The following is a 27,412-nucleotide window of genomic DNA, read 5'->3' on the forward strand; positions in this document are numbered from 1 at the left end:
GAACCCGGATATGCCCGCACACCGGCCTGTCTGGTTGCAGGGCAGCCCAGGGATGAGATGCTGCCCTCTAGAGTCAGTCACAAAAAGAACCAAACAAAAAAAACCCTGTTCATTTTTTTTTTTTATCAGCTGAAGCTCAGGACTCTTAGATAAATCTGTCTTTTACAGTCCATTTTGGAGGCACAAATGTCTAAGTAATGGTTACTGACTTTTTAAAGTGTGACGGGAATTCATAGACTGCAGGCTTTATAGCTGTGTATCTTACGGAGGGCGGCGGACTAGCAGAGCGAGGCGGGAGGGGACGTGGAGTGTGGTGAGTGACAGCAGTGGGCTCTGTGTGACGGCAAGTACCGTAGATAACAAGTAGATACTTGAATATAAGTAATATATTATTGTTCTTTAACTTGTGATACTTTTGAGAATACTTTCTGAGGTTTGGTTATTAGAAACAGAAGCCAGCAAGAATGAATGGGGGAATGAAGAGCTGGCACTGATCCAACCACGTTGGTGTAGCTTCTTGTTTCTTACGTGATCTGCGTGCTGTTTTTTTCACGTTTCCTTTAATGTTTGCAATTGAAGGGAGGAGCATTGCTTTTCGAGGTGAACGAGGCAACGATGAATCACCCATCGAAATGATTAAAGTATCTCATCTGAAGTAAGTGTCAACCTAAAAAAAATCTGTGGTGTTATCACAGTGGGATCTCTGGATTTCTTTATTCATCTGTAAGAAAGTGAGAATATGCTAAAGTCCATATAGGATTTCTCAATGTTAACAAATAGTGATTTGCAGCCATGTCAAAGAAAATAATTTGCCCTGACCGGTGTGGCTCACTTGATTGAGCCTTATCCTGAAAAGCGGAAGTTCTCTGGTTTGATTCGCGGTCAGGGCACACACCTGGGCTGTGGGCCGGGTCCCCCAGTTGGGGACGCGCGAGGGGCAGCTGGTTGATGCTGCCTCTCCCTCTCTTTCTCCCTCCCTTCCCCTTTCTCTAAAAATAAATGAAGTCTTTTTTTTAAAAAGAAGAGAATTTGATCATAAAATTAAGTTCCTATCTCTTTTAATCCTCCACTTCTACAAAGATGAGGCCACTTTTGTATGGATCTTATCTCATTAGATTGGTAAAACCAGTAATCCTGTTCTGTTCTGTAGCTTATTGACATAAATCCTGTCACCCACTAAGAAAATGCTATTTGTTAAATGATGAAATTCTCAGATTCTTCCACCTAGGATGGGTTTATAAAGTGAAAGCATTTGTTTTATTGATTTATAATTAATGCTGATTATAAGTGCAGAAAGTTTCTGAGGTTTTGTTCCAAGGGAATATACATGTAAGACAGGATTATTAAAAATAAAGACTAAATGAAAACCAATCAGAAGATCAAAGAAAGATGTAGTAAGCTCTCTAAAATAGTTTCCAAAATTACTTTTTCTAGGATCCTTGCATTTCCATAGGAAATACAGTTTATCAGTTCAGCCAGGAAAGCTCCCTGTGGGGTTACGTTGAGTCTGTAGGTTGCTGTTGGGAAGAACTGACATCCTCAGTTTTGTGGTTCATGAAAACGGTGTATCTGTCTACTTAGGTCTTCTTTAATTTCTTTCAAAAATCCTTTGTAGTTTTCAGTGTATAGGTTTTACAAAATCATTTGTTGATTTTTTTCTATAATGCTATTATAAACGGTATTTTTCTTTCTTAACTTCAATTTTCAATTATTCATTACTTGTATACTGAAATAATTAATTTATTGATAATAATTACTTGCGAGTGTGCTAAACTTAATTCTAGTGGCATTTTTATTGATTCCTTAGAATTTTCTATGTAGAAAATTTTCCAGTTGTGTTGCTTGCCAGTGAAGATACTTCTGTGTCTTTTTGAGGGAGCTCCAGTAGGCCTTTTTCCCCTTGCTTTCCCACGCTGACTAGGCCCTGCAGTGCAGCGTGGGGCAGGAGCGATGAGAGCTGCTACCTTTGCTCTGTTCCTGGACCTTATGGAGAAAACATTTAGTCTTTCAACATGAAACGTAATGTTAACTATAGGGTTTTTTGTAGATGCCCTTTATTAGATTAAGGAAATTTTCTATTTTTAGTTTACTGAAATTTTGTGTCCTTGAATAGACATTGAATTTTGGCCGATTCTTTTTCTTTCTGCAAAATCTTATTTATTCATTTTTGTTGTTGTTCAAGTACAGTTGTCTCCATTTCTCCCATCACTCTCTCCACCCCACCCACCCCTACTTCCCATCCGGATCCGATCCACCTTTGGCTTTGTCCCTGTGTCCTTTATACATGTTCCTTGATGACCCTTCCCCTTTTCCCCCCGTTATCCCCTTCCCCTCTGGTTACTGTCCGTTTGTTCTTTATTTCAATGTCTCTGGTTTTATTTTGCTCACTTGTTCGTTTTGTTGGTTAGTTTCTACTTGCAGGTGAAATCATATGGTATTTGTCTTCTACTGCTGGGCATGTTTCACTTAGCACAGTGCTCTCTAGTTCCATCCGTGCCGTCACAAAGGGCAGGAGCTCCTCCTTTCTTTCTGCTGCATAGAATTCCATCCTGGAAATGTACCACAGTTTTTTGACCCACTCATTTACTGATGGGCACCTAGGTTGCTTCCAGCACTTGGCCATTGTAAATTGTGCTGCTGTGAACATCGGGGTGCAGAAGTTCTTTTGGTGTTTCAGGACTCTTAGGGTATAGTCCCAGCAGTAGAATTGTTGGGGCAGAAAGCAAGTTTTAGTTTTTAGTTTTCTGAGAAAATTCCATACTATTTTCCACAGGGGCTGCACCAGTCTGCATTCCCAACAGTGCACTAGGGTTCCCTTTCTCCACAACCTCACCGGCACTTTTGTTTGTTGGTTTGTTTATGACAGCCATTCAGACCGGTGAATTTTGGCAGATTCTTTTATGCATTTATGGTCATCATCGTATGGTGTTTTTGTTTTATTCTTTAAGTCAGGTGATATGGTGAATTCATTGATTGATTTTTTTTTCAAATGATAAACCACCTATATACTCCTGGGATAAACTCCACTTGGACACGATGTACTACTGGATTTGATTTGCTAAATATTTTATTATAGATTTTTGCATATGTGTTCATGAAGGATATTGGTCTAGCTTTGTGTAATATTCTTGCCTGGTTTTAGAATGAGGGATTATTGACCTTGAAATGCATTGTGAAGTATTTGTTCATCTTCTTTTTCCTGCACGAATTTGTGTAAAATTGACAATCATTTCTTTCTTAATTAGGAAATTCACCAGGGAACCCATCTGGTCCTAGAATTTCCTTTGTGCAAAAGTTTTTAAGTATCAATTCAGTTTCTTTCATGGATATTCAGCTCTTTAGGTTAGATATACCCTGAAGAGCTCTATTATTTATGAAGTAAATTGAATATAATTTAACTATAAAATTTTTTCAGTGAGCTTAGTAGTTGGTGTCTTTCAAGTAATCTGTTCCCTTCATTCAAGTTGTTGAATTTATAGATATAAACTTGTTCATAATATTCTCTTATTCTTTTAATGTCTGTAATCTGACCGATATCATTTTCATTCCTGTTATCAATAAATTGTGTTGATCAATTTTATCCACCTTTTCAAAGAAACCCCTTTGGTTTCTTTTTTCTGTGATTTTCTATTTCCTGTTTCATTGACTGCAGTGCTTATCTTTTGTTTCCTTTTGCTTACCTTGGATTTAATGCATTCTTGTTTTTCTTAAGGTGGAACCTTAGGTGGTTGAATTAAGGTCTTTCTTTAAAGAAAGCTTTAATATGAGAATTTAATGCTGTAGTAAGCACTATTTTTCCTGTACCTTACGTTTTTTGATATGGTGAGTTTTAATTTACTATATAATACTTTTAAATTTCCATAGAATCTTATAGATACATTGTTTAAGTTCAACATATTAGGAGGTTTTCCAGATATTTTCCTCTTACTTTCTAGTTCCTGTGAGCATCCAAGAGTATATTTTATATTACGTCAGTCCTTTTAAATTCCATGTCATTGTTACGTGGCCCAGAATGTGTGGTGTATCTTAATAAATGTTCCGTGTGCACTTGAAAAGGGTGCGTATTCTCCTGTTGTTGATTAGAATATTCTGTAAATGCTGGTTCGCTGTGGTTTATAGTTCTCTTTACAGATTTTCTATCTGCTTCCCTATCTGTTACTAAAAGATAAATGAGTGTTGCAATTTCAAACTTTGTGGATTTATTTCTCTTTTGAAGATCTCAAGTTCTTTGGGTATTTTAAAGCTCTGTTATTAGGTACATAATATTTAGTCCTGCTATATCCTTTTGATTAGTTGATTTATTGATCATTATGAAATGATCATTACCTCTTTGTTTTTGGTAACATTCTTTGTTCAGAAGTCGGTCTGGTTTGTCTGTTAAGTATAGCCACTCGAGCTTTCTGTAGCTTAGTGTTTACATAGTGTATCTTTTCCAGCCTTTTACTTGTAACTTACCTGTATGTTTTTATTTAAAGTTAATTTCTTGTAGGCAGCATATAATTGGGGCTTATTTTTCTATTTGTTCTGACCATCTCTCTTTCTAATTGCAGTATTTAAATTATTTATATTAATAAAGTTATCCATGTGGCTTATGTTTAAATAGACCATCTTGCTAGGTTTTTTTTTATTTTAAATGAAATAATGTAGTTTTCATTTATTAGGCTTAATTTCTAATATGCAAAATATCAGTTGTTATAATCCACATAAACAAAATTCTTTGCAGGAGGTCCACAATGATTTTTTTTAAATGCAAAGGAGCCCTGAGACTAAAAAAATTGAGAATTGCTCAAACTTTTTGGACTCTGGTCTTTTCTATTCCAGTCAGTCTTGCCTGCTAAATTAATAAATCTGAAACAGCTGATCACATTATCCCCCTGCTGTAAAACCTTCAGAGCTCCCCTGTTCTCTGCAGAACTAATTTCTGCACACCCTAGCCTGGCATCTCAGGGTGTTCTAGATCTTCTGTGAAGTGATCCAGAATTCTCATTTCAATCCTCGTTCTCACGCTGGTTGCTCTCACTCGGCATTTCAGATGGTGTGTGCCCCCCCCCCGCCCCGCCCACCAAACACCCTGTGTCCTTTCCTGTCTTTTGCCATTTGTCATATTTGTAACTGCCTAGAATGCCATTTTCCTGTTTTCAAAATAAATCTCCTGTAATGAATCTTTATAGCATGTACCAGATTCTGTCTGACATTGGTTATTTACACACAAGCTTTTAGATGCCTTTATATCAGTTATAATAAATATGTAGCATTGCATTCGGGTAATCCATCATGACTTACACAATTCTTTCATGTGCACCGTCCCTTTTATTTTCTCCTTACAGCATCCAGTGAGGTGGGTAAGATAGGTTTTACCACCATTTTAAAGATCGATAGCATGAAATTTGAAAAGGTCACATGGTTTGACTGAGGCCAGTAATTATTGAGTGGCAGACTTGGTCCTGAGCAGGAGGACCAAGGTCCTTTGATCCACTGAGTACCAGGATCTTCCTGCGGTCACATGTTCTTAACATCAGCGTGGTGGAGAGTTTACATAATTTTTCACTTCACTTTTACCCTCCCCTGCATGCGACCCATCGAGGTAGGCGGTGGTAATTCTCCTGTCCCGAATGGGAAGACAGCCTGGGGAGGGAACTGTAATTTGTGGCACTGGGATGCGAACTCACGCCGTTTCCGATCCTTCCGGGCTGGGCTTCTCGCCTGCGTGTGGCTGGATGGCTCTCCAAGGTCGTCTGAGAGCTTTGCCTTCTTAGGACTGTTGGTCCCGAGGGCTGCTGCAGGATGGTTCAAATTGTCTTTGTTCACAGTGTGTCCCCTGAGGCATTTGACTTGCTGAACTTTTTACTTGCACTACGTATGGTGGAAATTTTGCACAAAGGGGCTTATTTAGTCATTTTGTTTATTCTAGGCAGTATTTGGCAGTCGTGTTCAAAGATAAACCCCTGGAGTTGTGGGATGTTAGGACTTGTACCATTCTCAGAGAAATGTCCAAAAACTTCCCTGTAATCACTGCTTTGGTAAGTTACAATTTAAAAAGTAAACAGTTTAGTTGTATGTATATGTAGTGAACATGTTTCTTTACCTTGAATTGAAATCACTACTGCCTTGTATTTTCTTACTGAAAATGTGTGTTCAGAGAAGATGATCTAAATAGATGGAGATAACTCTTATTCTTGGATGTGTTAAGCTAATACTGCAGGAGTGCAATTCCAGTTATTTAGATGTTTTGAGGAATGTGATAAACATACTCTAAAACGTTTATTTAAGACTAAAGGTCATAATAGCTAAGTCAACCTTGGAAAAAAAGAAGAGTAAAGTGGGAGATGGGGGTTGGGTCCGTTCTGCCTGAGTAGTACAATCGACAAAAGCAGAGAAATGAAAACAATGTTGTATTGACCCAAGAACAGGAAGTGAATCAGTGTCATGAAGAGCTCGTTAACAGACCCCTGAATATTTAGGTTCTTAATACACAGTGAAGGAGCACATGTATCCGAGGGGTGGGGTGGGGAGGACTGTTGTGTGAGATAGTATTGGGAAAGCTCTTGCCATACAGAGAAAAATACTGGATCTCTACATAATGCATTCAGAGGTGGGCTCCACAGGATTAAAGACCTAAATGTAAAAAAATAAAGCTATAAACTTATGTAATCAAATGTAGAAGAATATTTGTGTTGTAGGGGCAGGAAAGGATATCAGAAAATCAACCCAAAAGGCAAAAAAAGAAATTAATGTTTAATTAGGTCAAGATTGGTACTTTCTTTCCAACGATGGACACCAATGTCAAAGTTGAATATGCAAGAGAAGTTGGAGATAGAAATTTCCCCGTACCCAAGACGGACAGGGGACTGACTGACCCCTCTAGGGGACTGGCACTGTGGGAACCCCTGCACGTGAATCGTGGAAAGACAGGAACCCAGATGGGCCACGTATGTGATCAGTTAGTGGATGCCAGGGAAACCTGACAGGCCAACCAGCAGATGGAGATATGTCCAGCTCATCAGTCTGTAGAGGTGTGCGATGTGAAATAAGCATGATGCGTCTTTTAGACTAACAGGAGTTGGAGGGCCAGCCAGATAGCATCAGATGTGGGGGTCGCGTGGGCCGTAGGAACCCTCGTGCACTGCCGGCAGGCGGGTGGGCCAGGGAGGCCGTCCGGACAGCTCCTGGGCAAACATGGCCCCTGCTGTGCTGCAGCCTTCACTTCAGCCCCTGGCCGGGAGGGGACTTCCGTCAGGGTGCCGGCTGCAGTGTCCTTTGTCGTGAGGGGAGTTTGGAGGCGATCTGGGCGTCCCTCGCTGAGAGGGCAGACAGGAAATTGGTGGGCGCACGCACGTGTGGACTGTGACGTCGCGCGCAGAAAGAGGGGATGGGACTTAGACACACTGTGCGGAGCAAAGAGAGCCCGAAACAGATGCAACAGACCACACAGTGCCGTTTGTGAAAGTTACCAACACGTGCGTGTAAAGTAAGGGCACGGTAAGAATGCACACGCCCGAGAGCGTGGTAGATTACCTGCACGGAAGCCGGTGGGCGTGTAAAGGGATCGATAGATGAAGTGAGAGGTTGGAGGTGGACCTGCGGGTGACAGTGGCAGGGACAGCAGAACGTGATCGTCTCGCCCTGTGCCCTGGCGGGTGGGGGGAGGGATAGGAGATGCCATCACCGAATGTGTTATTTTCATTTTGTAAAAACAATAAAGTACCAGAACGTTAGACTTTTTGGAAATTTGCCATGAAACTCTTCTACCTTAAGCTCTAACTGAAATGTATTCATTCAGCTTTTCCATGAACATAAATTCTAAGAACAAATGGTAAGTTCACGTGTGTTAATAGTAAGTGAAGCTGAGCAATGGCAAGTATGCCTGGACGTTCTAGAAGGGCTCTAGGCCGAAGGAGACGGGGCACTCTAGGTGTGTCTGTCTTCGCCTCACAGGAGTGGTCGCCGTCTCACAACCTGAAGAGCCTGCGAAAGAAGCAGCTGGCCACCCGCGAGGCCATGGCCCGCCAGACCGTGGTCTCGGACGCGGAGCTGAGCATCGCCGAGTCGTCCGTGATCAGGTGCGGTGCGCCCTCTCCTGCCGCCTCACGGGCACTGCCCAGGTGGTGTCACCGAAGGCGTCACCGAAGGCGTCCCTGGAAGCAGGTGGCACTCTGGTTTTGAACATGCCGTGGTGTGTTCGTGCACACCCGGATTACTGCAGAGCTCGTCTGACTGTCGAGTCGCTCAGCGCGGCCAGCACTCATGCCCGCGGTCTCCAGCCGGTGGGCCACAGGGGTTTGTGAAGCGTGTGACGCCTGGCTGTAGTCGGGGACTCTTCTCCTTCAGACCGTCAGAGAAAGCAGTGACAGCAGCCAACACACCAGCCCCCCTATGGGGTGAATGAACCAACACCGTACCTATTTCTTTTGACACATCGGCAAAAAATGTCATATATTTTTTGATGTGCTGCACAATTTTAGTCACTAGTTCCTGTGTGCCATGAGATAAAAAAGGTTGAAAACCACTGACTTATACAGTGACAGCCATTAGTGAAATGATCGCTCTGTTTCATAAACCGGAGCTTCTGAAGTTCAAAGAGACGTAACGTTGAACGTACAGAGAGAGCATACTGTCACTTACGTACACCAAAGAAAATATATTGGGAATTCTAAATTTACGTACTGTCCCCACCCGCACCAATTTTACAAACAAAAGCCGTCATCCGGGAGAGCGGCGGCGAAGGCGGGGCCTCCCTTCCGCCGAGGAGAGCAGAGAGCTAGTGGAGCCTGAGCACCGGGGTCCCCCGGGCGGGGCAGGGCGGGCGTGCGCCCCTGGGTGGTTTGGCCGTGACTGGTGTCTTCCTCTTGCTCGCTTCAGCCCTGTTTTCTATGGTTTGGGACCTCCCGGTAATGCCTCTGTATTTTGGGTGAGTTGACTGTGGGTGTCGTTCTAGGGAAACGAGGTATTTCTGTCTTGTTTCCGCCCCGAAGCTTGCTGCAGGAAGCGGAGAGTAAAGCGGAGCTCAGCCAGAACATCTCCGCGCGCGAGCACTTCGTGTTCACCGACGTCGACGGCCAGGTGTACCACTTCACCGTGGAGGGCACCTCCGTGCGGGACAGCGCCCGGATCCCGCCCGACGTGAGTCTGCCCCGGGTCGCCTGTCCGCTAGGGTTCTTGTCAGAGGCGGTGTCGGCTCCGTTTCCAGTGAAGCCGCGCTGGAGCTGGAGAGCTGCGTCAGGAAAGTCTGCTGTGGACAGGCAGGCCTTGGTGTTTGACGAGGTCGCGTCACTGGTGGAGCGTGCTCCACGCCGCTGCTGCAGCACTGCAGCCGCTTCCACTGAGCACTGACCGTGTGCTACGCCCTTTTATCCCCATGGTGACCCACGAGGAACTTTCTGCCTTTTCTCTATGGGAAAACCGAGCCCCCTCCCCCCAGCTTGGTGACATGGCGGCTTTAAACTCGGGTGTCTCTGAGACTCGGGATCTGTCCCCTCCCCATTCCAGGCATCGGGAATGGTTTTGGTTCTGAAGGGTCTGGTTTACAGTCTGGAGTCACCTGTGGATGATAGTGATCAGGTCGTGGGTGTGGTAGTGTCATTGACGTTCACCGATTCATGTTCATCCTCCTCGTGGCCTCGTGGAACCCTCTGCCTCAGGTTTCGCAGTGACCAGTTTGTGTCAGCGTGTACCTCGCAGGCTGTTTTTAGTGGATAGATTAAGAAAATTTTTGTTAACTAATGTTGCCATAGTGGTGAAGTGGAGGCAGGAGATGGTTTCTTAGGAGATATGTATGTATTTTAAATTGCCATCAAAAATGGCACGTTTCCGTCGCGTGCCGGCCCCCATGTTTCACAGGAGGCCGGGGGTCCCATGAGGTTGAGTCAGGATGTTGGCCGGGCCGGGGGCGGGGGTCCACCGCTACGGTGCTCACGTGCGTGGCCGGTGCACTTGAACGCTGACCTCAGGCCCTCCTCACGGGGCCCTCTCCACGGGACTGTCCCGGTGTCCTCACCACCCTGCAGCTGGCTGCATCCGGGGGCGCGGGTCAAGACGGAGTGCAGAGCAAGCTGCGCTGTCCTTCAGGACCTAGTTTTAGAAGTCGCTCTCCGCCATCTGCACAGCGAGCTGCCGGTTCGCAGGCCGCCTGTGCGCTGTGGGCGGCGACTACCAGGGGACACGGCAGGGCAGTGCACGGGGCCTCCCGAGGCGGCCCCCCACCCTCCTGACAGGTGCGGGAGAGCGGGAGGGGTGCGCACGGCCTTCACCCCTGAAAACAGAAGCGAGCCCGCGAACGCGCTCCTCGCGCTGCACCTCCCTTTCCACGGCCGTGTGGGACAAGTCCTGCCCGAGAGAGACGTCGTCCGTTGTGAGCCATCACTAGCGTTGCCGAAACCCTTGCTGGTTTGAAAGGCTGAAAATGAATAATGCGGGTGTGGAAGACTGACGTCCGTGGTGATCGTTAGTCTCGGGAAAGAACCTAACCTGCCAGCACGTGGACAGGAAGGCTCTGCTGAAGCGTGCGGACGGAGTGGCAGCGCGGCGGAGCTGCCCCTGGGGAAGTCAGCTTCCCTTCTCGCGCGCAGAGCCGCCCCTTCGGAACCCAGCGGGCCCGTCGGGCTCCTCCAGTGCCGCCCGGAACAGCTCGGTCCCTGTTCTCGTCGCTTCACCCTGCAGACAGGAGTGGAGACACAGTCCAGTGCCTTGTGAGGGGCCAGTCCCCTCCTTTACCTCCCAAAGAGTTTAACATTTTTGGACATTGACACGAGTTTTCCTTTTTGCGAGGGCGTCTTGCAGGATGATAGTTGTGCCGTGGAGCTTTTCAGGGTCTCCCCCTCTTCGTGGAGGTCTGGCGTCAGGGTCAGCGAGTCTGTGCCGCCTGCCCGGTCCTCTTATTCCGCAGCCGAAGCCCTCGTCCGCAGACAGTGACCAGCGCAGCCCAGCGAGGATAAGGAGGCAGCTCCGGTGAAGTTAGTGCGCGTTCTAGAGTAGGTCGTTTCAGAGAAACAGAGGCTTGAGCGTCTACTGAGTAATACGAGAGACGTTGGTTGTGGATTGTTATTTTCATTTCCCGTTGTTAACATATGTTCTAGGAATTATAATGTAGAATTTAGCCAGTGGTTCTGTTTGCTTATTTTTAATCCATTATTTATGTTATCTTCCTCTCCAGTGTAAACTATTGACCATTTGTTTGGAGTTGACACTTTCCCTTCGGATTCTGACCTCATGACTTACACAGTTAGTTATAGTATAGCTACACAGTATGTAAATCTATCTACAGTATATAAAACTGTGGAAAGGAGAGGAAGGCGTGGTATAGTTTACATTATGTCCCCATGGAGAGTCTCCAGTTGGCGGCCTTTACTCAGGAAACCGGAACAGTGGGCAAACGTGACTGTCTCTGCTCTGCACCAGCCCTAGTTCTGATATTTCAAACACCCTAGTTTACATGTGAGCAACACGTCAGTGTCAGCTAATGGTGTTCTTCTGTTGGGTTTTAATCTTGCATTAATGACTGTGGTTCCTTGGAGCCACATAGCATTTGTCATTCTAAGCTGATAGATAGCACTGATTTCTGGGTAAATTTAAACTTTAATATTATGATTTTTTTAGAAATTTGAAAGTAAGTTTATAAGATGTGGCCCTGGCTGGTGTGGCTCAGTGGATTGAGTGCCAGCCTGCTAACGAGTCGCCGGTTTGATTCCCAGTCGGGGCACATGCCTGGGTTGTGGGCCAGGTCCCCAGTAGGGGGCGCGTGAGCGGCAAGCCCACATTGATGTTTCTCTCCCTCTCTTTCTCCCTTCGCTGCTCTCTAAAAATAAATAAATAAAATCTTAAAAAAAATAAAATGTGGAAGTGTTCAAGACTAGTATATTTAAAGGCAAATTCTTAATATATTTAAAGGCAAATTCTTAATTAAACATTCTCTCTTTTTATATCTCTTACTTGTCTTTAAGGTATTTCTTTCTGAAAAGACATCTGTTCTGTGTTAATATGGTCAGAAGAACAGAAATAAGATTTTGGAGTGTTGCGTCATAGTATACAGAATTCTATTTATTTAACATTCTTTTTGTTACTGAATCTGTTAAAATACTCAGTTTTAGCCTAGTGTTTCTTGTGCTCCGTGACCGCGATTAGGGTTCCCGCAGTGTCCGGTGTGTGTGCGGGGGTGTGTGTGCCGGTGTGTGTGTGCCAGGGTGTGTGCCAGGGTGTGTGTGCGGGGGTGTGTGCCGGGGTGTGTGTGCTGGTGTGTGTGCGGGGGGGTGTGTGCCGGTGTGTTAACGGTCCGCTTGGCAGCCCTGGAGCTAGCCCGCACCTTCCTGCGGCTGCCGTGAGAACAAAATGGGATTTTTATACCATTCTGTAAATGCAAGAATAAGATTTTTTAATAAGTAGAGAAGTAATTGAGCAATAATACTATTTAATAGCTAACGTGTATTGACTCTGTACTGTGTGATAGGCATTGTGTTAAGGCCTTTACCTGTATAATTTTAGTAATGCTAATGGGAGCCCCTCAGGTTTCATGAGCTTACCCTGCTTTGTTGATGATAAAATCCAGGACGCAGAAAGATGAAGTAAACGTGCCCCAAGTCACACAACAAATTAAGTGGTCAAGTTCGGGTTCGAGCCCAGGCTCCTCAGCCTCTGTCGTGCAGCCTGTGCGTGTCCGTTTCAGCCGCGGGCCCCTCTCCGCCCACCTTGAGTTCACGCCACAGCGCCGTGGCCCTAGCTTTGCGTTTCCATAGGTCACCTCTTTGCAGAGCTTTCCGTGCGTTCAGAGTGTGCGGTGTCTCATGCAGAGGCATAGGGTCCCTTCGCCTCCGTTATTCCAGAAGGTGTCGCTGCAGCTCTGGACCCTCAGTTTCAGTAGGAAGAGCTGCACAGCTGTCACAGAACAGCCCCTGGAATAGGTGTGCTTATCCTATTCTGCAGCGGGAGATAAGCTGGAGACAGGAGCTCCTTGGTAAAGGCTTTCTTTCCCTCTCTCTCTCTCTCTTTGTATCTCTCACTTGTCTTTAAGGCATTTCTTTCTGAAAAGACATCTGTTCTGATAAATCTTGTTCAGAGAACTTAACGTCTGTTAGGCTGGAATCCCCCGTTTCTCCGTAGTTGAGACTGACGTGCCAGGCGGCTGTCGTAGTGTCCAGAGTGTGTTAGTGCTTGATTGCATTCATAGTGAAGCAAAACCATTTAAAGTTAAGTTTTATTTAAAATACCTTTATGATTTTCTCACAGTCATTAAGTACAAGTATTGCTCTGCTATGACAGGTTATAAATAGTGAAATTTATGTGTGTTTGTTGTTGTTCTTTTCCAGGGAAGTATGGGTAGTATTACCTGCATCGCTTGGAAAGGTGATATGCTAGTTCTTGGAGATACGGATGGAAACCTAAATTTTTGGGACTTGAAAGGCAGAGTATCCAGGTATGAGTTAAGGAAGCAGCCTTGTTATTTGGTGTTTTAAAAAGTAACCTCTTAACGTGCGTCTCTTGTCACTGAGCTCGAGAGCAAGGGCCTGGGCCTCAGTCCGAGCCCTGGATCACTCATACCTGCACGTGCGCCACACAGACAGAGGTGCTGGGACGTGCCCCAGCCGCTGTGAAAGGGCGGAGCCTGTGTCCGACGCGGCCCCGTCCCAGGGGGCGCAGCGGTTCCCCCTTCACCGGAGCCTGTCGGGAATGGGAGTGGAAAGAGACGTGGCACGTGGGTCCTGGTGACGAGAGCTTGCTCTGCCTCACGCCGCTGCTCCGGTTCCTGTCTGTCCGTCCCCAGGGGCATTCCTACGCACCGCAGCTGGGTGAGGAAGATCCGTTTCGCTCCCGGCAAAGGGAACCAGAAACTGATAGCGATGTACAGCGACGGAGCTGAAGTGTGGGACACGAAGGAGGTAGGCCGGTGCCCGCGTGCTCGCTGCGGGTGAGGCTGCCCCCTTCCGCTTCACCGGGGGAACTGGGTGGGGAGTGGGGGGGCGCTGCCCGACTTACAGCGGCTTTGTCCTGCTGAAGTTTTCTTATAGTGTCTTTGTTCTAAGCGTGACAGCTCAGTACGTGTTTTTAAACGTTACTACCATCTCTGGGCCTTTGCCATGGGCACTGTCCCTCTTTGACTACAACCCGGGAGGATGCATGTCTTCCTCTTCTTTCTGAATCTGACAACCACGCTCACCCTTGAAGGTGCAGATGGTGAGCAGTTTAAGAAGTGGGAGGAATGTGACCTTCCGGATACTGGACGTGGACTGGTGTACGTCCGATAAAGTGATCTTGGCCTCGGACGACGGGTGCATCCGAGTCCTGGAGATGTCCATGAAGTCCGCGTGCTTCAGAATGGACGAGCAGGAGCTGACGGGTATGGGCATCGGACGCAGGCGCTTCGGAGCCTGTCCTTATCGTGCACGAGGTGCTCCTTCCTGGGGAGAGAGCAGCTTCTGTCCCTTCAGTCCTGGCTTTCTCAGCCCCGAGGGCCTGGGTGTCCTTGCTGCCGAGGTGCTGGGCTCCTGCAGCTGCAGGGGCCAGTCACGCCCAGCTCCATCTTGGCAAGTGCCCTTTCTCTGACCCTTTCTGCGTGCTTTTGCAAAAGATCAGAGACGTTTACATTCATAAAGATGGCTGACTCAGAATTTAGAGCTCATCGGGGGACACGGATCTGGGAACAAGGTGCCGCTGGCTGTTTAGTAATGAGCCTTACACCGTGTGCAGCCGTCTGTCGCTGAGAGTCGCTCTGGGGAGCGTTCTGGGGAGTGTGAGTTTTGGTGCCTGTCTCATGACTTGTTAAATGGCCAGTCAGAACAGAATCAGGTGACTGTCCTATCTTAGCCTTTATTATCTATTTAAGGTTGTTGTTTACCAGAAGGTAAAGTGTTTTAGTGAAAATAATCTCATGTGTGACTTTAAGCAAAGAGTGACAAGATTGAATGTAGCCGTCACTCTATAGGTTCAAAGGCAGCTCTTGTCTGATGGGATTCAGTGTCTGTGCTTGCAAGATACCTTCGGAAAGAGGCGCATTCTGACCCTCCCTGGGGGAAGCAGGGGACACCCTGCACCGAGCAGTCTCCCAGCATGCCTTGGGCGCGCACCCAGGTTGTCTGGTCCGTAAAAGAACCTGTAAGAGACTCGTTTAGTCATGGCCTGCGCTGCAGCATGGACGGTCAGCTCCGGGGGTCGTCTGCACCTTTGTAGAGCCGATCGTGGGTGCGTTCAGAGACGGGGGCGTTTTGGAAACCTGCTCTCAGCGAGGTGTTCCTGCCTGAGGCACCTGCAGGCTGCTGCCTGATGTCGGCCGGGCTCCCTCCTGTCAGGTGTGCCTTGTCTCTGTCGCCGCCACCCCTGCCCCGGTGTCTGGGCACTCCCTACCGCGCAGCCGTGGTGCCACCGGGGAAGCCGGACGCTGAGTGTTGCGTGCAGCCTCATGTGATAAGGAAGCTGAGGTAACTTCCAGGATGATCTGTCTGTTAACCTAGTTACTGGTTCTAGGTGAGGAAGTGCGAGAATACAATCTTTGACCTTTAATTTAACATTTGATTCTAAAAACCTCCAAAGCCGAGGTAGCTCATTCTTGAGTTAACGGACTACAAAATTAGAGCCCACCATTAACCCTATTCAGTAACAGTTTAATAACACCGCACTGGGACCTCTACCCTGCAGCCAGACTCTAGATTGCATTTTTCTTTTAAAGTTTTCCTCATATTAAAATGATAATAATTTTTAATTGACCACTATTGGGACAGCCTTAGCCAGAAAGGGGAAAAAATTTAAGTAGTAATGGGAAAAGGTCAATAAAGTTGTGCGTACAGTGTACAAATTGAACTCAAAACTCGGAACAGCATTCGATAAATGTTAAAGAATAAAAACCGGTGGTGGTGTAAAGATGGAGTAGGAAAAACATGTCCGTGTATTTACCTCCAGGTATGCGCTTATTTTGTCCTGGAGAAATGTGTTTGATAGAATAATGTCTGTTGAGGGGAATTAGAAATGTAATTTGGACTCACTGGGGCCAGGGATAAAAGTAAAGTCACGTTAGGTCAGAGGCACCGATACATCACATTGAACGTATTTCTTCAGTTCTCCTTTATAGCAAGGGAGAACATCACAAATGATTGATGGTTCAAATCTGTTTCTTTTTTTTTAGGACAGCTTAGGTAGTCCCGTCCCTCCACACCCTCGTCATTTATGTTCGAGCCCCTCACCCCCAGTCAAGGGAGGGGTCAGACACATACAAGATCAGAATCCATGCTTCTGACTCAGAGAGTCCTTCTTGCCTGCTGCCTTGTTACCAGGGGCATAAATGGCATAAAAATTCTTAACCTTCTTTTTTGCAGCATCAGAAAGGGATCCAAGAGCATGAGACTTCTGTAGTAACATTCCAGTTTAATGACTTTCCGTGCACTTTCCATGCAACGTCCACACGGTCGGCGACTTTTCCGTCTGACCCCTCCCCGGCTGTGGGCCGCTGCCCAGCACACGGTTCCCACGTGAGCACGTGCGGACAGAAGCCTCCTGGAGCCGGGTTCCCGCCCAGACCTCCCTCCTCACCTGCCCCAGGTTCCGCGCCCTCTCTCGCAGTTTCCACTTGGGGCATGTGGGAAGTCGCGGCGCGGCGTGGAGTGGGAAGGTCCGGGGTGCTCAGGAGCTCGCGGTGTGTGGAGCCGTCTGGGTGGTGAGCAGGGTCCTGCCCAGAGTGTCAGTGATGTCGCCCGTCTCCCCCTGCCCCCTCCCCACCCCCGGCCCCTGAGTCCCAGTGAGCACCGTCACCGAAGCAGGGTCCTGTCACGCCTGGACTGCCTGCCCCCCGGGGCGTTTGCTGCCCCCAGGTGGTGGCGTAGTTTTTCTGCTGCGTTCTTCTCGCTCTTCAGTTCCTGGTTCCCTGCGTCACTGTCCCAAGGCAGCTACGGCCTGTGCGTGTCTCCTTGTGTGTGTCTCCCTGTGCGTGTCTCTGATCAGCCGGTCCGATGGCTGCGGCAGACCGGGCACACCACGTCTAAGGGAAGTAGAGAGGTGCGCCCTGCCTTTCCGTTCTCACATTCCCCCCGGTGGTTTCCGGAAGGGGGAAGGGAGCGAGCGCCTGCAGGGGAGCCCCTCCAGCTGTGCCGCCATCGCCGGTGTTTCGTGGCTGCTCTCTGCCCTCGAGGAGACGGGGCTGAATTCGCTTGGACATGGGGGGTGATCGAGTTTACTTTCAGCTTGTGTTCATGGGCTGCTGTCAACACTGTTTTGGTTTGGGCAAATAGCACTCTTGTTTTTAAAAATAGGACGTTTCCTTCCGTTCGCTCAGACTTCGTAGATGTTGTCTTGCTCGCCCTACGCGAACACTCCGCGGTGCCGCTTTCACCTGCGAAGAGCCCCGTGTCGTTTGGTTTGTCCACGGACTGAGAAGCTTCCTCGGAGTTTCCATGTACGGGTGGAGCCACTCCCTGAACCAGTCCCTGTTTAATTTGTGGTGGTGATTTTTTGTTCCCTGATATTCACTCTTTCCAAACATTCTGTGACTTGAAGCCAGCAGCCACCACTGTTGGGAAGCCACAGGGGCCGACTGGGAATCTGGGAGTCACCAGGTCGCCACCTCCAGGGACAGGCAGGAGGAGCACTGAGTGAACTGAGCCCTCGTCCCTCCAGGGCGGCTCCGACGGGTGGGTGGGCAGGGGGGTAAGTCTCGTTCCCCCGGTACACGCCTCCCCTATAACTAGGTATGAAAGAAACGGTAAATTCGAGTCAATGGAAAAGTTGTTTAAAACTTTCATAGCCAGAGAAACTATAAGCAAAGCAAAATACTAATGATGACCTGGTGACAGTATTTGCGAGTCATTAACAGGTTGTCCCCAGTGGGGAATAAAAGATAGGCAAGTGGTCCCTAACCGTATGAAATGACGCTCAACTTTATTCATAAGAAAAATATAAGTTAAAACTGCACTAAGAAACCTTTTCTCACCTATCAGGTTAGCAAAACTTCGACAGTTTAGGAACATCATCTGTGAGGACAGCCAGTGCTCCCTGGCGCTGCCCGCGGGGGCGACCCGGGCAGTCTGAGCGCCGCAGAGCAGGGCGGTGGCACCGATATCGGTGCTGCGTGAACAAGTCATCACTTCGCGTGGCACTGTTCGTAAAAAAATGGGAGTGGGCGAGAAGGGGAAGCTCGTGTTTACAGAAGAATGCCACTTGCTAGATGTAGACGGAATGATAGAAAACCACCAGCTGGCGACGACTCTTACAAAAGTCGGTGTGAGCCAGGATCATTAGGGGGTGTCCGGTCACTGGGTAGAAAGATTTTTGGACTGGGAAATTCAGTGCCACGGCATCTCCCCAGCATCTTACTAATTCTGGAGAGGAAAAGTATCTGGACTAGAGAGAGCTCTGGCGAGTCCCCCTTACCTAGGTGGGTGATCGGGTTAGTGTTACCGGAAGGGGACCGCCTAACACACTCCTTCCTTCTGGTGGGCCGCGGTGGGGGCCGCCATCCCCTCGCCATCCCCTGCGTGGTGGTCCTGCCCAGGATGTCGAACCGGAGTCCGATGCTCCACATACACAACTCGGAACGCCGGCTGTATCCTAAGTGGGCTGGGTCTTCGGACATGAAAGTGTCGTGGGAGGTCGGAAGCAAAGCGGGAGGCCGTCCGAGAGCAGAGGAGGCCAGAGGGACAGCGTGAGCCCGTGCGGGCCGGAGCCGGGCCTGGACCCCAGCTGTCTGGAGAGGGCGCAGCTCCCAGGATTCCAGCGGGTGACGGAGGGAGGGCTTTTGAACATGGACTGCACTTTAGGTGATGTTGTTGACTCAGTATTAAAACTCCGGGTTGTGAAAAAAGTAATAGGAGAAATATTCTTGACGGCTTTCCAACTTTGAAATTGAAAAGCCCACGTAAAACACTTTATCTGTGACTTAATTTACACTTAACTGTGTAGAGTGAAGTGTTCTAGGGCAGGCCTGTCCAATGGAAATACAACGTGAGCCATGAACGTAGTTTAAATTTTCTGGTACCGCAGTAAAAAGGCAAAGAGAAACAGGTGAAATCGATTTTAATAAAAATTCTACTTAAGCCAGTATATTCAAAATTTTACTATTTTAATATAAAATCAGTATTAAAAATTACTAAGGTGGTATTTTACATTTTTTAGTCCTCAAACCCCACCATGTATTTTCATTCAGCGGTATCTCAACTCAGGGGACAAATTTTCAGCAGAAATACTTGAATTGTGTCTTGATTTTGTAAAATCTACAACTGAGAAAGTAGTCACATATCAGGTTCTTCCAAATATTCTTCAACTTCATCCAAGTATTAGCTTTTAATTAAAATTAATTAAATAAGAGTTCATTTCTTTCAATGTTCCAGCCATGTGTCCTGGGCCCAGCAGCCACAGAGGACTAGCGGCCCTCCTATTGGGCAGCAGTGTGGCAGATCTCTGCGATTTCACGTAAATTACCTGTCCAAGGGGTCCTGGGAGGAAGCCACGGGGGGATGCGGGAGCAGGGTTGAGGCCGAGTCTGTCCAAGCCGGTGGGACCCAGAGAACCTCGGGGTCTGAGACCCCGAGTCTGGCGGAGTGGAGCCTGGCGGAGGGAGTGTGGTCGTGGGGAGTCAGCCCGGCGGTCTGGTGTCGGAGCCTTCGGTCTTCTGCTGTGTGCCCTGGAGCGTGCTGGGAAGCAGGCAGATCCTGTGTTGTGTCCTCAGTGAGCCAACTGCTCCGTGTGGGGGGCCCCGGGAAGATAGCGCTTTTGTTCAAGGGTGGCCCTTCTACGTGAGACCTAAGACGACGCTCGATGGTAGTCGAGTCGGCCTGATGCCTTTCGAGACGCTCAGGCCTGATGAGCCGTGGGAGTTTAATGGTCTCAGAAAAGCAGAGATGTCGAATGCTGTAAGATGGTGCTGGTGAGTGCGATTGTCATCATCACAGGGTACTTTGAAATGGTCAGCTGTGCTGGTGATCTGTTGAATTGTTGCACTGAGTCTCATGTTCAAGCAGGGTTGTTGGTGTTTACCACACAGGACACCTAGATCTTTACAAGGGGGAGGACAATGTATTGGTCCTTTTGAATGAAGAGAACCTCACCCCTCTTCAGTGTCTTAGTGGTGATGACATCGGCCACACACTCTCGCTCGCCACCAGATCTCTCCTTAGTGCTTTGCCGACTTCTCTGGAAACCGTCTGTAGCGGAAGCTTCAGAGAAGGTAAACATTTCCCTTTCCTCTAGAGCCGGTGTGGTGCCCGTATCTCCTCGTCCCGAGGGCCTCCCTCACCTTGAAAGCGTTCTTGCTGCACCAGCCGTGGGACGGGCAGTATTCTTTGGATATTTCCCATGTGTAAGTTTTTCCATTTCTGTTTTCCTTTTTTAATTTCCTTGGGGGTGGAGGACATCAGCAGGGGCCTGCACTCCAGGACCTAAAAGGACTGGACTGTTAAACCAAGCTGAGGCAGGGACTGCAGACGCGCTGAGAGAAGCGCCAGTCCGCCCCCCCCATCCCCAGCCCTCGGGGGGGCCCCCGTGGGGGTGTGAGCCGGGCAGCTGGGCACACGCGCTGCTCTCGGCCGGCCACGGGCTCCTCTTGCGGCCTGAGCGTGCAGCCTGAGCGTGCAGCCTGAGCGTGGCGGACGATGGTGAGTGTGCACAGGGGCCAGCGGAGGCCGAGAGGAGTTTGGGGGCAGGCTTAAATCTTTCTAAAAGCACCAAGAATGGGCCTGCTTCAGAGGTATTGCATGTTTCATAAACCTCAGAGCCTGCCTCATTGCAAAAATAAAGTCACAGAAGCTGTCACTAGCAGCCATTAGGCAAGCCCACAGGTGGTTGTGAACCCGCGCCATGCGGAGTGCACAGGTGGGCAGCAGGCGGGAGGATACGAGCTGACGCAGGCTGTGTCTGCCCGGCGGGGCATCTCCGCAGGGTGTGGAGGCGCACTGGGCGGAGCAGGAGGAACAGGTCCCTGCAGTCACCGCTGAACTCCACGCATTACCGTGACTCGGAGCCTGGTGGCTTTGGGAGCCCGCTGGTTTCCGGTTCCTCGAGAGTCAGAGACTCTCGACTCACTTCCTGTTACGGCCAATTAACAAAGAAGCAGGCGTTAGAGGTGGCTGGGAGGTGGCTGGTGGGCTCCCGAGTAGACCGTTGCTGTTCGGGTCTGCAGCTGGCTTTTCCACCAAGGGCCGCAAAGAGGTGACACTGAACACAGCTTGTTTTCTGCTGGAAAAATAAGGGGTTGTAAGTGAAGAGATAATGAACTCATTCAAAATCTTTCCTCTACAGTGATTATCCAGAAAATGAAGAAATAAAGAATCTCCTGCAAGAGCAGTTGAATTCGTTGTCTAAGTAAGCACTCCATTTATGTTTTATTAGAAGATAATATGAGAAAGGAAAAGGCAATAATTCGGGCTGTTTAAGATGAAAATAAGTTGTGCTTTAGACAACACCCATGGCCCAAGGAGAGCCCGTCGTCTCTCGCAGAGACGTGTGTCCCTGGAGAACCTGCAAGTCGGGGAAGCGGTCACCTCGTAGTTCTGTGGACAGAGCCTCTGTCGTCAGCCAGTGCCCGCAGGTCCAACTGCCTCCTCCTGGCCTCCTGTCTGGGCAGGAGCGGCGCGGGGGGGGGGGGTAGTGAGCGCCCTCCCAGCCCAGCCCACCTCCACCACAGACCCCCTGTGCGCCTGCACAAGGACACACACAGGCGGTCCCCGTGTGCTGGCCTCCTGCCTCCAGAGTGGGCGCCCCACACGGGGCCTGCGCGGTCCTGGCGAGGGGACCAGTGCGCCCCCTGAGCCCGGAGCGTTTGGAAGTGTACGTCAGGAAAGGCACTGCAAAGGAGTTCTGAGTGAAACATAACATAGTTCTGTGTTACACGTGATCTGTTACATGTGATAACAGTATTTCGTAAGTTATCCATAATAGAATGCTTTGTTGATGTCAGATTCAAAATAATTACTTGATTGTTTTCTCTATACAAAGGTTAACATTTGTGTTTAAATGAAAAAGAATAGATTTAAAGAATATCTCGCCTTCCCCTTCCCCCTAATTTATGAACATTCTCTATTTGGCTATTTTAGAAATACCAGTTTATAAAAACACTACCCTTTCTTCCTTAAATATTTTATCTCAGGGGTGACTTCAGGAGTACATTCTGAATGCAGCTTCTTTAAGGTGTATACTGTTCCTGACGATGAGCAGAGTCATTTTTTCAGCAGTGACAGTCTCGTTCCTGTGGTTAGTTAGGCAGCTGTCCGTATTTTCGAAAGTCTGAAATGCAGTGTGGTGAGACCGTCGGCCGCAGCCGGAGCCTCGCAGCCCCGGGGTAGCCGGCAGGCACCGCTTCTCCAACCGGCCGCACACGCCACGCTCTAGGAGCTGCTGTGGTGTCAGGGGCACAGCAAAGTGACTTCTCCTGTGAGCTCTAAGTGTGCCCTTCGAGTGGAGTGTTCCGTTTCTAGAGCATACTGATTTGTCTCCCTGCGCTGCTGGTCACCTAAAAATGCCTTTCTCGCCTTGTCGCAGTGACATAAAGAGCCTCTTGCTGGACCCGGAATTCACTCTGCTGCAGAGGTGCCTGCTTGTGTCCAGGTAACACTGTTTGGGGAGTCCTGTGTGAGAGACGGAGTTTCAGGTCAACTCGCTTCTCTTCTTACGGCTTGTTAGTCAAGATCAGACTCTTAGATTTTAGGAAAGTATTTCAGTTCATCCTTTAACATGACAATTTTGAAAGTAATAACAGAAACAGAAAAAAATTATAATTAATGTGAGACCTATGCCTTCTCAATTGAAAAGATTTCTTCCTAGGGACAGCTTTTTAAAATGTGTGTTTCAAAATATCAGCTACAAAGGCATGTCCTTCAATGTCCCAGTAAGTTGTATTTAGAATCAGTAACCTGTACTCTCACGGCACACACAGTTGTCACTTCTAAAACACATGTTTCCCTCCGCTCCCAGAGAATAAACTGCGAGCTGCCCCCACCCCTCACGGAGCCGCTTACCCAGAGCTGCTTCCCTGATGCGGGGCGGTGGTTCCGAATGGAGGTGTGCTGACGGCCCAGGCTGCCAGCCTGCGGCATTGCCCTCGCCACAGAATGGAGGGGCTTCCGGCCACAGGGCTCCCCCCCACCCCCACCCCATAGCCAGGCCCCTGGGCTGTCGGAGCCCCAGTAACAGGGCTGGGGGAGGGGCCACGTTACCGCTTTCCCCGGCTCAGCAGCAGCGCCGCGCCCCAGCGTTTCAGGCCCTCTGAGCAGCGCTGTGTGAGCCGGTGCGGTGGTGGCAGCCCCGGTCTCCCCTCCTCAGGCTGTACGGAGACGAGTCGGAGCTGCACTTCTGGACCGTGGCTGCGCACTACCTGCACAGCTTGTCCCCCAGCGCACGGGCGCCGGCGGGGAAGGAAGCTGCGCCGCAGGACAGAGTGCACGACCCGCTGGACATTTGCTACGACATCCTCTGCGAGAACGCCTACTTCCAGGTACCTGCCTCGCACACGGCAGCCTCGGAGCCCTGGTCCTGGTCGCCTTGTGTCTGTGAGTGCGTCCGACTCGGGGGCTCGGGCACTCAGTTAAGGTCCATGTGAGGGAGATGAGTCCCTTCGCACGTTTGCACAAGGAGGACCTGACCCAGGACTCGGAAAGTTTGTAAACGTTCGCTGAGCTTTGTAATGCACACTGACATTTTATGATTAACAGTCTTTTTATTTTCTTCTTTACCTAAAAGTTTTTAACTTAGCTTTATTTTAATTCTCTTTTATTATTTTCTATAAATAACAAGTATTTCTTTCACTTGGTTTGAATTTCCTATTTTATATATAAGGAGGTAGCTTCAAAACCTTTTAATCTATAGTCTGAGGGGGGACCCCCCCAAAAACCGGAGTTTACTTATAAAAAATGGTGTGCGTGTTCTTGCACGTTTCAACTCCAGTTGCCTTCAAAGTGCTCTGCATGCGATGCAGTGCGCCCGTGGAGACGCTTTTTCCACTGCTCCAAAGTTTTTGAACTCGTTTCTGCTGTTTTTTGTTTCACCTCTTCCACATCAGCAAAACGTTTCCCTTTGAGGACTCTTTTCACCTGGGAAAACAAAACAGAACAAGTTGCTTGGGGCAAGATCAAGTGAACAGGGAGGGTGGGGCCTAGGTCATGCTGTGTTGTTCAAAAACTGCTATTGTGAAATGGGCACATGCATTGAGAGAGTCTTCAAAAAAATTCACTGAAGCTGAACTCAGCCTCTCACAACAACGCCAGCTGGCACCCTGATCCACATGGGTTCCTAGAACCTCACCTAGCGGGGGAACCCTGTACTACAAGGGGCCCACCCTCTAGAAGATAATTCCATTGTTTTTGGTGGGTGGCCCCCTCATAACTTCTGGATATGGAGGGGTTTTCATCCAGCTCCAGGCGAGTTCCAGCTTCTGTAAGGGGGCAGATCTAACATACTTGAATCTTTTTTCTTCTCAAATTCTTACTAAACTGCTGGATTACTGCAAAGTTGGTTAATAACCTTATAAGTCAAAGTAATGTTTATTAAAATGACATTAAGTATAGTAAAATTTAAATAATTCAAAAGTCTTATAACCCAGGCTTAATTTTCTTTTTTTTTTTTCCTACTCTAGAAATTCCAGCTGGAAAGGGTTAATCTGCAGGAAGTAAAACGGACAACGTACGACCACACGCGGAAGTGTACAGACCAGCTACTTCTCTTGGGTCAAGTACGTCAACCTTTGTAACTAACAGAATTGCTGGTTGATTAGTATCTCAGAGCATCCCATCTCTCTCTCTCTCTCTCTCTCTCTCTCTCTCTCTCTCCTCTCTCTCACACACACACACACACACACCGGCACGCACGCAACATAATGTTTGTCCAGCAGTGTATGAATTCAGGTTTTCTCTCAGAATGAAACCGGCAGGTCTTCTGGGAGAGCAGAAGTACGTGGCACGGCTGGCCAGCCTGCCATTCTGGGCTCCGCGACGCTGAGCGAGGCCCCGTCTGGTTCTGTGCCCGCGGCTCTGAACCGGCAGGCGCGGCGCTGACACGGGCGGTCCCTGGAGCCCCTGCAGACCCGCCCGGGGCTGGAGGTCTGGGCCAAGGGCAGCGGGGTCCTTCCCTTCGGTTTCCTGTGGGTCAGCAGAGCGCTCGTGAGCGATTTCTGACAACGGGGGTCTCCCTTCAGCTGTAACTTCCAGGGCCCCGAGTGATGAAATGAAAAGGTTGTGCGTTGGAGGACAATAACGAGAAGAACTGTTTATTTTTCAGACAGACAGAGCAGTGCAGCTGCTGCTGGAAACCAGCGCAGATAACCAGCACTATTACTGCGACTCGCTGAAAGCCTGTTTGGTCACCACTGTCACCTCGTCAGGCCCCTCCCAGAGCACCATTAAGCTGGTGGCCACCAACATGATCGCCAACGGCAAGCTGGCAGGTGAGGCGCGCTTCGTGGTGAGCGTGTCGGCGCCGTGGGGGGCCGGCCGCTCCCGGCAGAGGGTTTGGCATTGGCAGTTGGGGTGCTGCTTCCCTTTCTGTATGTGCTGGGGAGAGCAGGAAGGTTATCGCTAGCTCTTTAGAAGGTAACTGTGTAATTTAATCCTCTAAACCAGAACACTTTTTTAAGAGTGAAAGGGGCACTATTAATAAATGCCAAGAAATAGGCATAATTTGGAAAAACCTGGGCAAACTGAAATGATGAAAACTAGGGAGTGAGATACGCTTTATCTGTTTATTTTCGGGACTGTGTTGTGCTTCCTGCTTGGCTACTTGAGTGGCAACGTTGTTGCCGAACTCGACCTTAGTGTGTTGTGTTGAACTGTGAGTCAGGAGTGAGTCAGGAGCGGGTCCGGCGGGTGCGGGCGCACGGCCAGAGGCGGTCCGGGCGATGCTGCGGGCGGCGGCCCGTCTGCGAGAGCGCCGCCGCGTCACGGGCCGCCGCCGTCCTGTCTTCCAGAGGGCGTGCAGCTGCTCTGCCTGATAGACAAGGCCGCGGACGCCTGCCGCTACCTGCAGACGTACGGCGAGTGGAGCCGCGCGGCGTGGCTGGCCAAAGTAGGTGACCCCAGCCAGGGCCCCCACATTCGGGGTCGGGGTTCCCGTCCTGAGCTTTTCACTCAGGATTTCGCGTTTGCGGCTGCAGAGCTGCTCTGCAGATACTTCCTCCTAACACTCGTCCTCCCGTTCCTTATGGGCATCAGTCGCACTGCTTCCGTGTGGCAGGTGCAAGTTCCATTGGTAGCGATGGCGCGAAAGCAGCTGCCTCCTCTCCCCGCTGGGTGCGAGCCCAGACTGCAGCCCAGGGGCGCCACCAGGCCCCCGCGTCCCTCAGGCCTGGGTCCTTCTCGCTCCTGGCCACGGTCAGTGGCGGCGTCCAGGCAGGGTGCTGGCAGAGCAAAGCCTGGCGTGCGCCTCCCAGGAGCAGGTCCCATCTGGGTGGGTTTTTCATACATGCTCAGTACAGATGCCTTCGTGTTTACACGGGCGTCTTTCTCAGGTCCGCCTGAGCTCGGAAGAGTGCGCCGATGTCCTCAGGCGGTGGGTTGACCACCTTTGCTCTCCGCAAGTCAACCAGAAGTCGAAGGCCCTCCTGGTCCTCCTCTCCCTGGGCTGCTTCTCCAGCGTAGCCGAGATGCTGCACAGGTACACGGCCGTGACCGGTCCCATCACGCTCCCATGCTCGGTGCCTGGAGGGAGAGAGGAGCATGCCTTCTAGGTTGACTGACACACCAGCGGGAGAGGAACAGTCCGTGTTCACCTCTCTGTGAGCTCGGGGGGCTGTGAGAGAGTCCTGCCTGCGCGCAGGGCAGACTGGACGGGTGCCGGCCTAGAAAGAGTGCGGCAGGGCCTTCAGGGAGGCGGGAGCGGCCCAGCTGAGAGGGCAGCCGCGCAGCGGCCGAGGGACAGGGGAGGGTGGCAGAGCGGGGCGACGACGGGGTCTTCCCCAGAAATCTCCAAGCGTGACGCCCATAGCCTGTTAGGGGACGTGTGGTTTATTGAAAAGTCAGGGAGGTGGACAGATTGAGGTGAGGACGGCAGAGATTACTTACTAAGTGTGGACGCCAGGTGCCTGCGTGCTCGTCCTGCCTCGGAAGCTTTCAGTGCATTCTGGCTGCCCCACACTCTTGAGGGTCAGTGAGGGAGAGCTTGGGCCTCGGCACCTGCGTGCGCTCCCGGCTCCCTGCTCAGGCCGGGGCGTGGGGAGGGGCTGGCGCAGCTCACGTGGCACTGGGTTTCCAGGGAAGGTGTGTGTCAGTGTTTGTGTAGAAATACACCCTCGGACGGTTCTCCCGCCAGATGCCCCCCATCACAGTGCCTACCTCTTCCTCCGTCCCCTCTCTCTCTGTCCAACAGCATGAGATACTTCGATCGCGCGGCCTTGTTTGTGGAAGCCTGCCTCGAGTACGGGGCCCTCGACGTCAGCGAGGACACAGATATCCTTTGCCAGGGAGTCATCCTGAGGGGAAGCAGGTGACCGAGTGGGTTCTGGAACCCCTCTTGGCCGAGCTGTCGG

At 49.6% G+C, this 27,412-nt stretch overlaps 1 protein-coding gene across 2 annotated transcripts in view; it reads left to right on the forward strand.

Annotated features, from left to right (window-relative positions):
* WDR11 (WD repeat domain 11) overlaps nt 1-27,412 on the forward strand; it is a 54,373-nt gene that overhangs the window by 24,911 nt on the left and 2,050 nt on the right. For both annotated transcript variants that reach the window (XM_045854548.1, XM_045854549.1), the window contains exons 13-28: nt 580-655; nt 5,912-6,020; nt 7,936-8,060; nt 8,973-9,120; nt 13,296-13,402; nt 13,751-13,865; nt 14,152-14,323; nt 20,155-20,263; nt 21,202-21,264; nt 22,441-22,506; nt 23,221-23,392; nt 24,530-24,625; nt 25,171-25,336; nt 25,856-25,953; nt 26,396-26,541; nt 27,253-27,332. In XM_045854548.1, coding sequence (XP_045710504.1) covers nt 580-655; nt 5,912-6,020; nt 7,936-8,060; nt 8,973-9,120; nt 13,296-13,402; nt 13,751-13,865; nt 14,152-14,323; nt 20,155-20,263; nt 21,202-21,264; nt 22,441-22,506; nt 23,221-23,392; nt 24,530-24,625; nt 25,171-25,336; nt 25,856-25,953; nt 26,396-26,541; nt 27,253-27,332 — 1,848 coding nt within the window. The remainder of the gene's footprint in view (nt 1-579; nt 656-5,911; nt 6,021-7,935; nt 8,061-8,972; nt 9,121-13,295; nt 13,403-13,750; nt 13,866-14,151; nt 14,324-20,154; nt 20,264-21,201; nt 21,265-22,440; nt 22,507-23,220; nt 23,393-24,529; nt 24,626-25,170; nt 25,337-25,855; nt 25,954-26,395; nt 26,542-27,252; nt 27,333-27,412) is intronic.

Source organism: Phyllostomus hastatus, unplaced genomic scaffold (genome assembly GCF_019186645.2).
Source record: "Phyllostomus hastatus isolate PE091 unplaced genomic scaffold, TTU_PhHast_1.1 phas_scaffold_1066, whole genome shotgun sequence".
Lineage (NCBI taxonomy): Eukaryota > Metazoa > Chordata > Mammalia > Chiroptera > Phyllostomidae > Phyllostomus > Phyllostomus hastatus.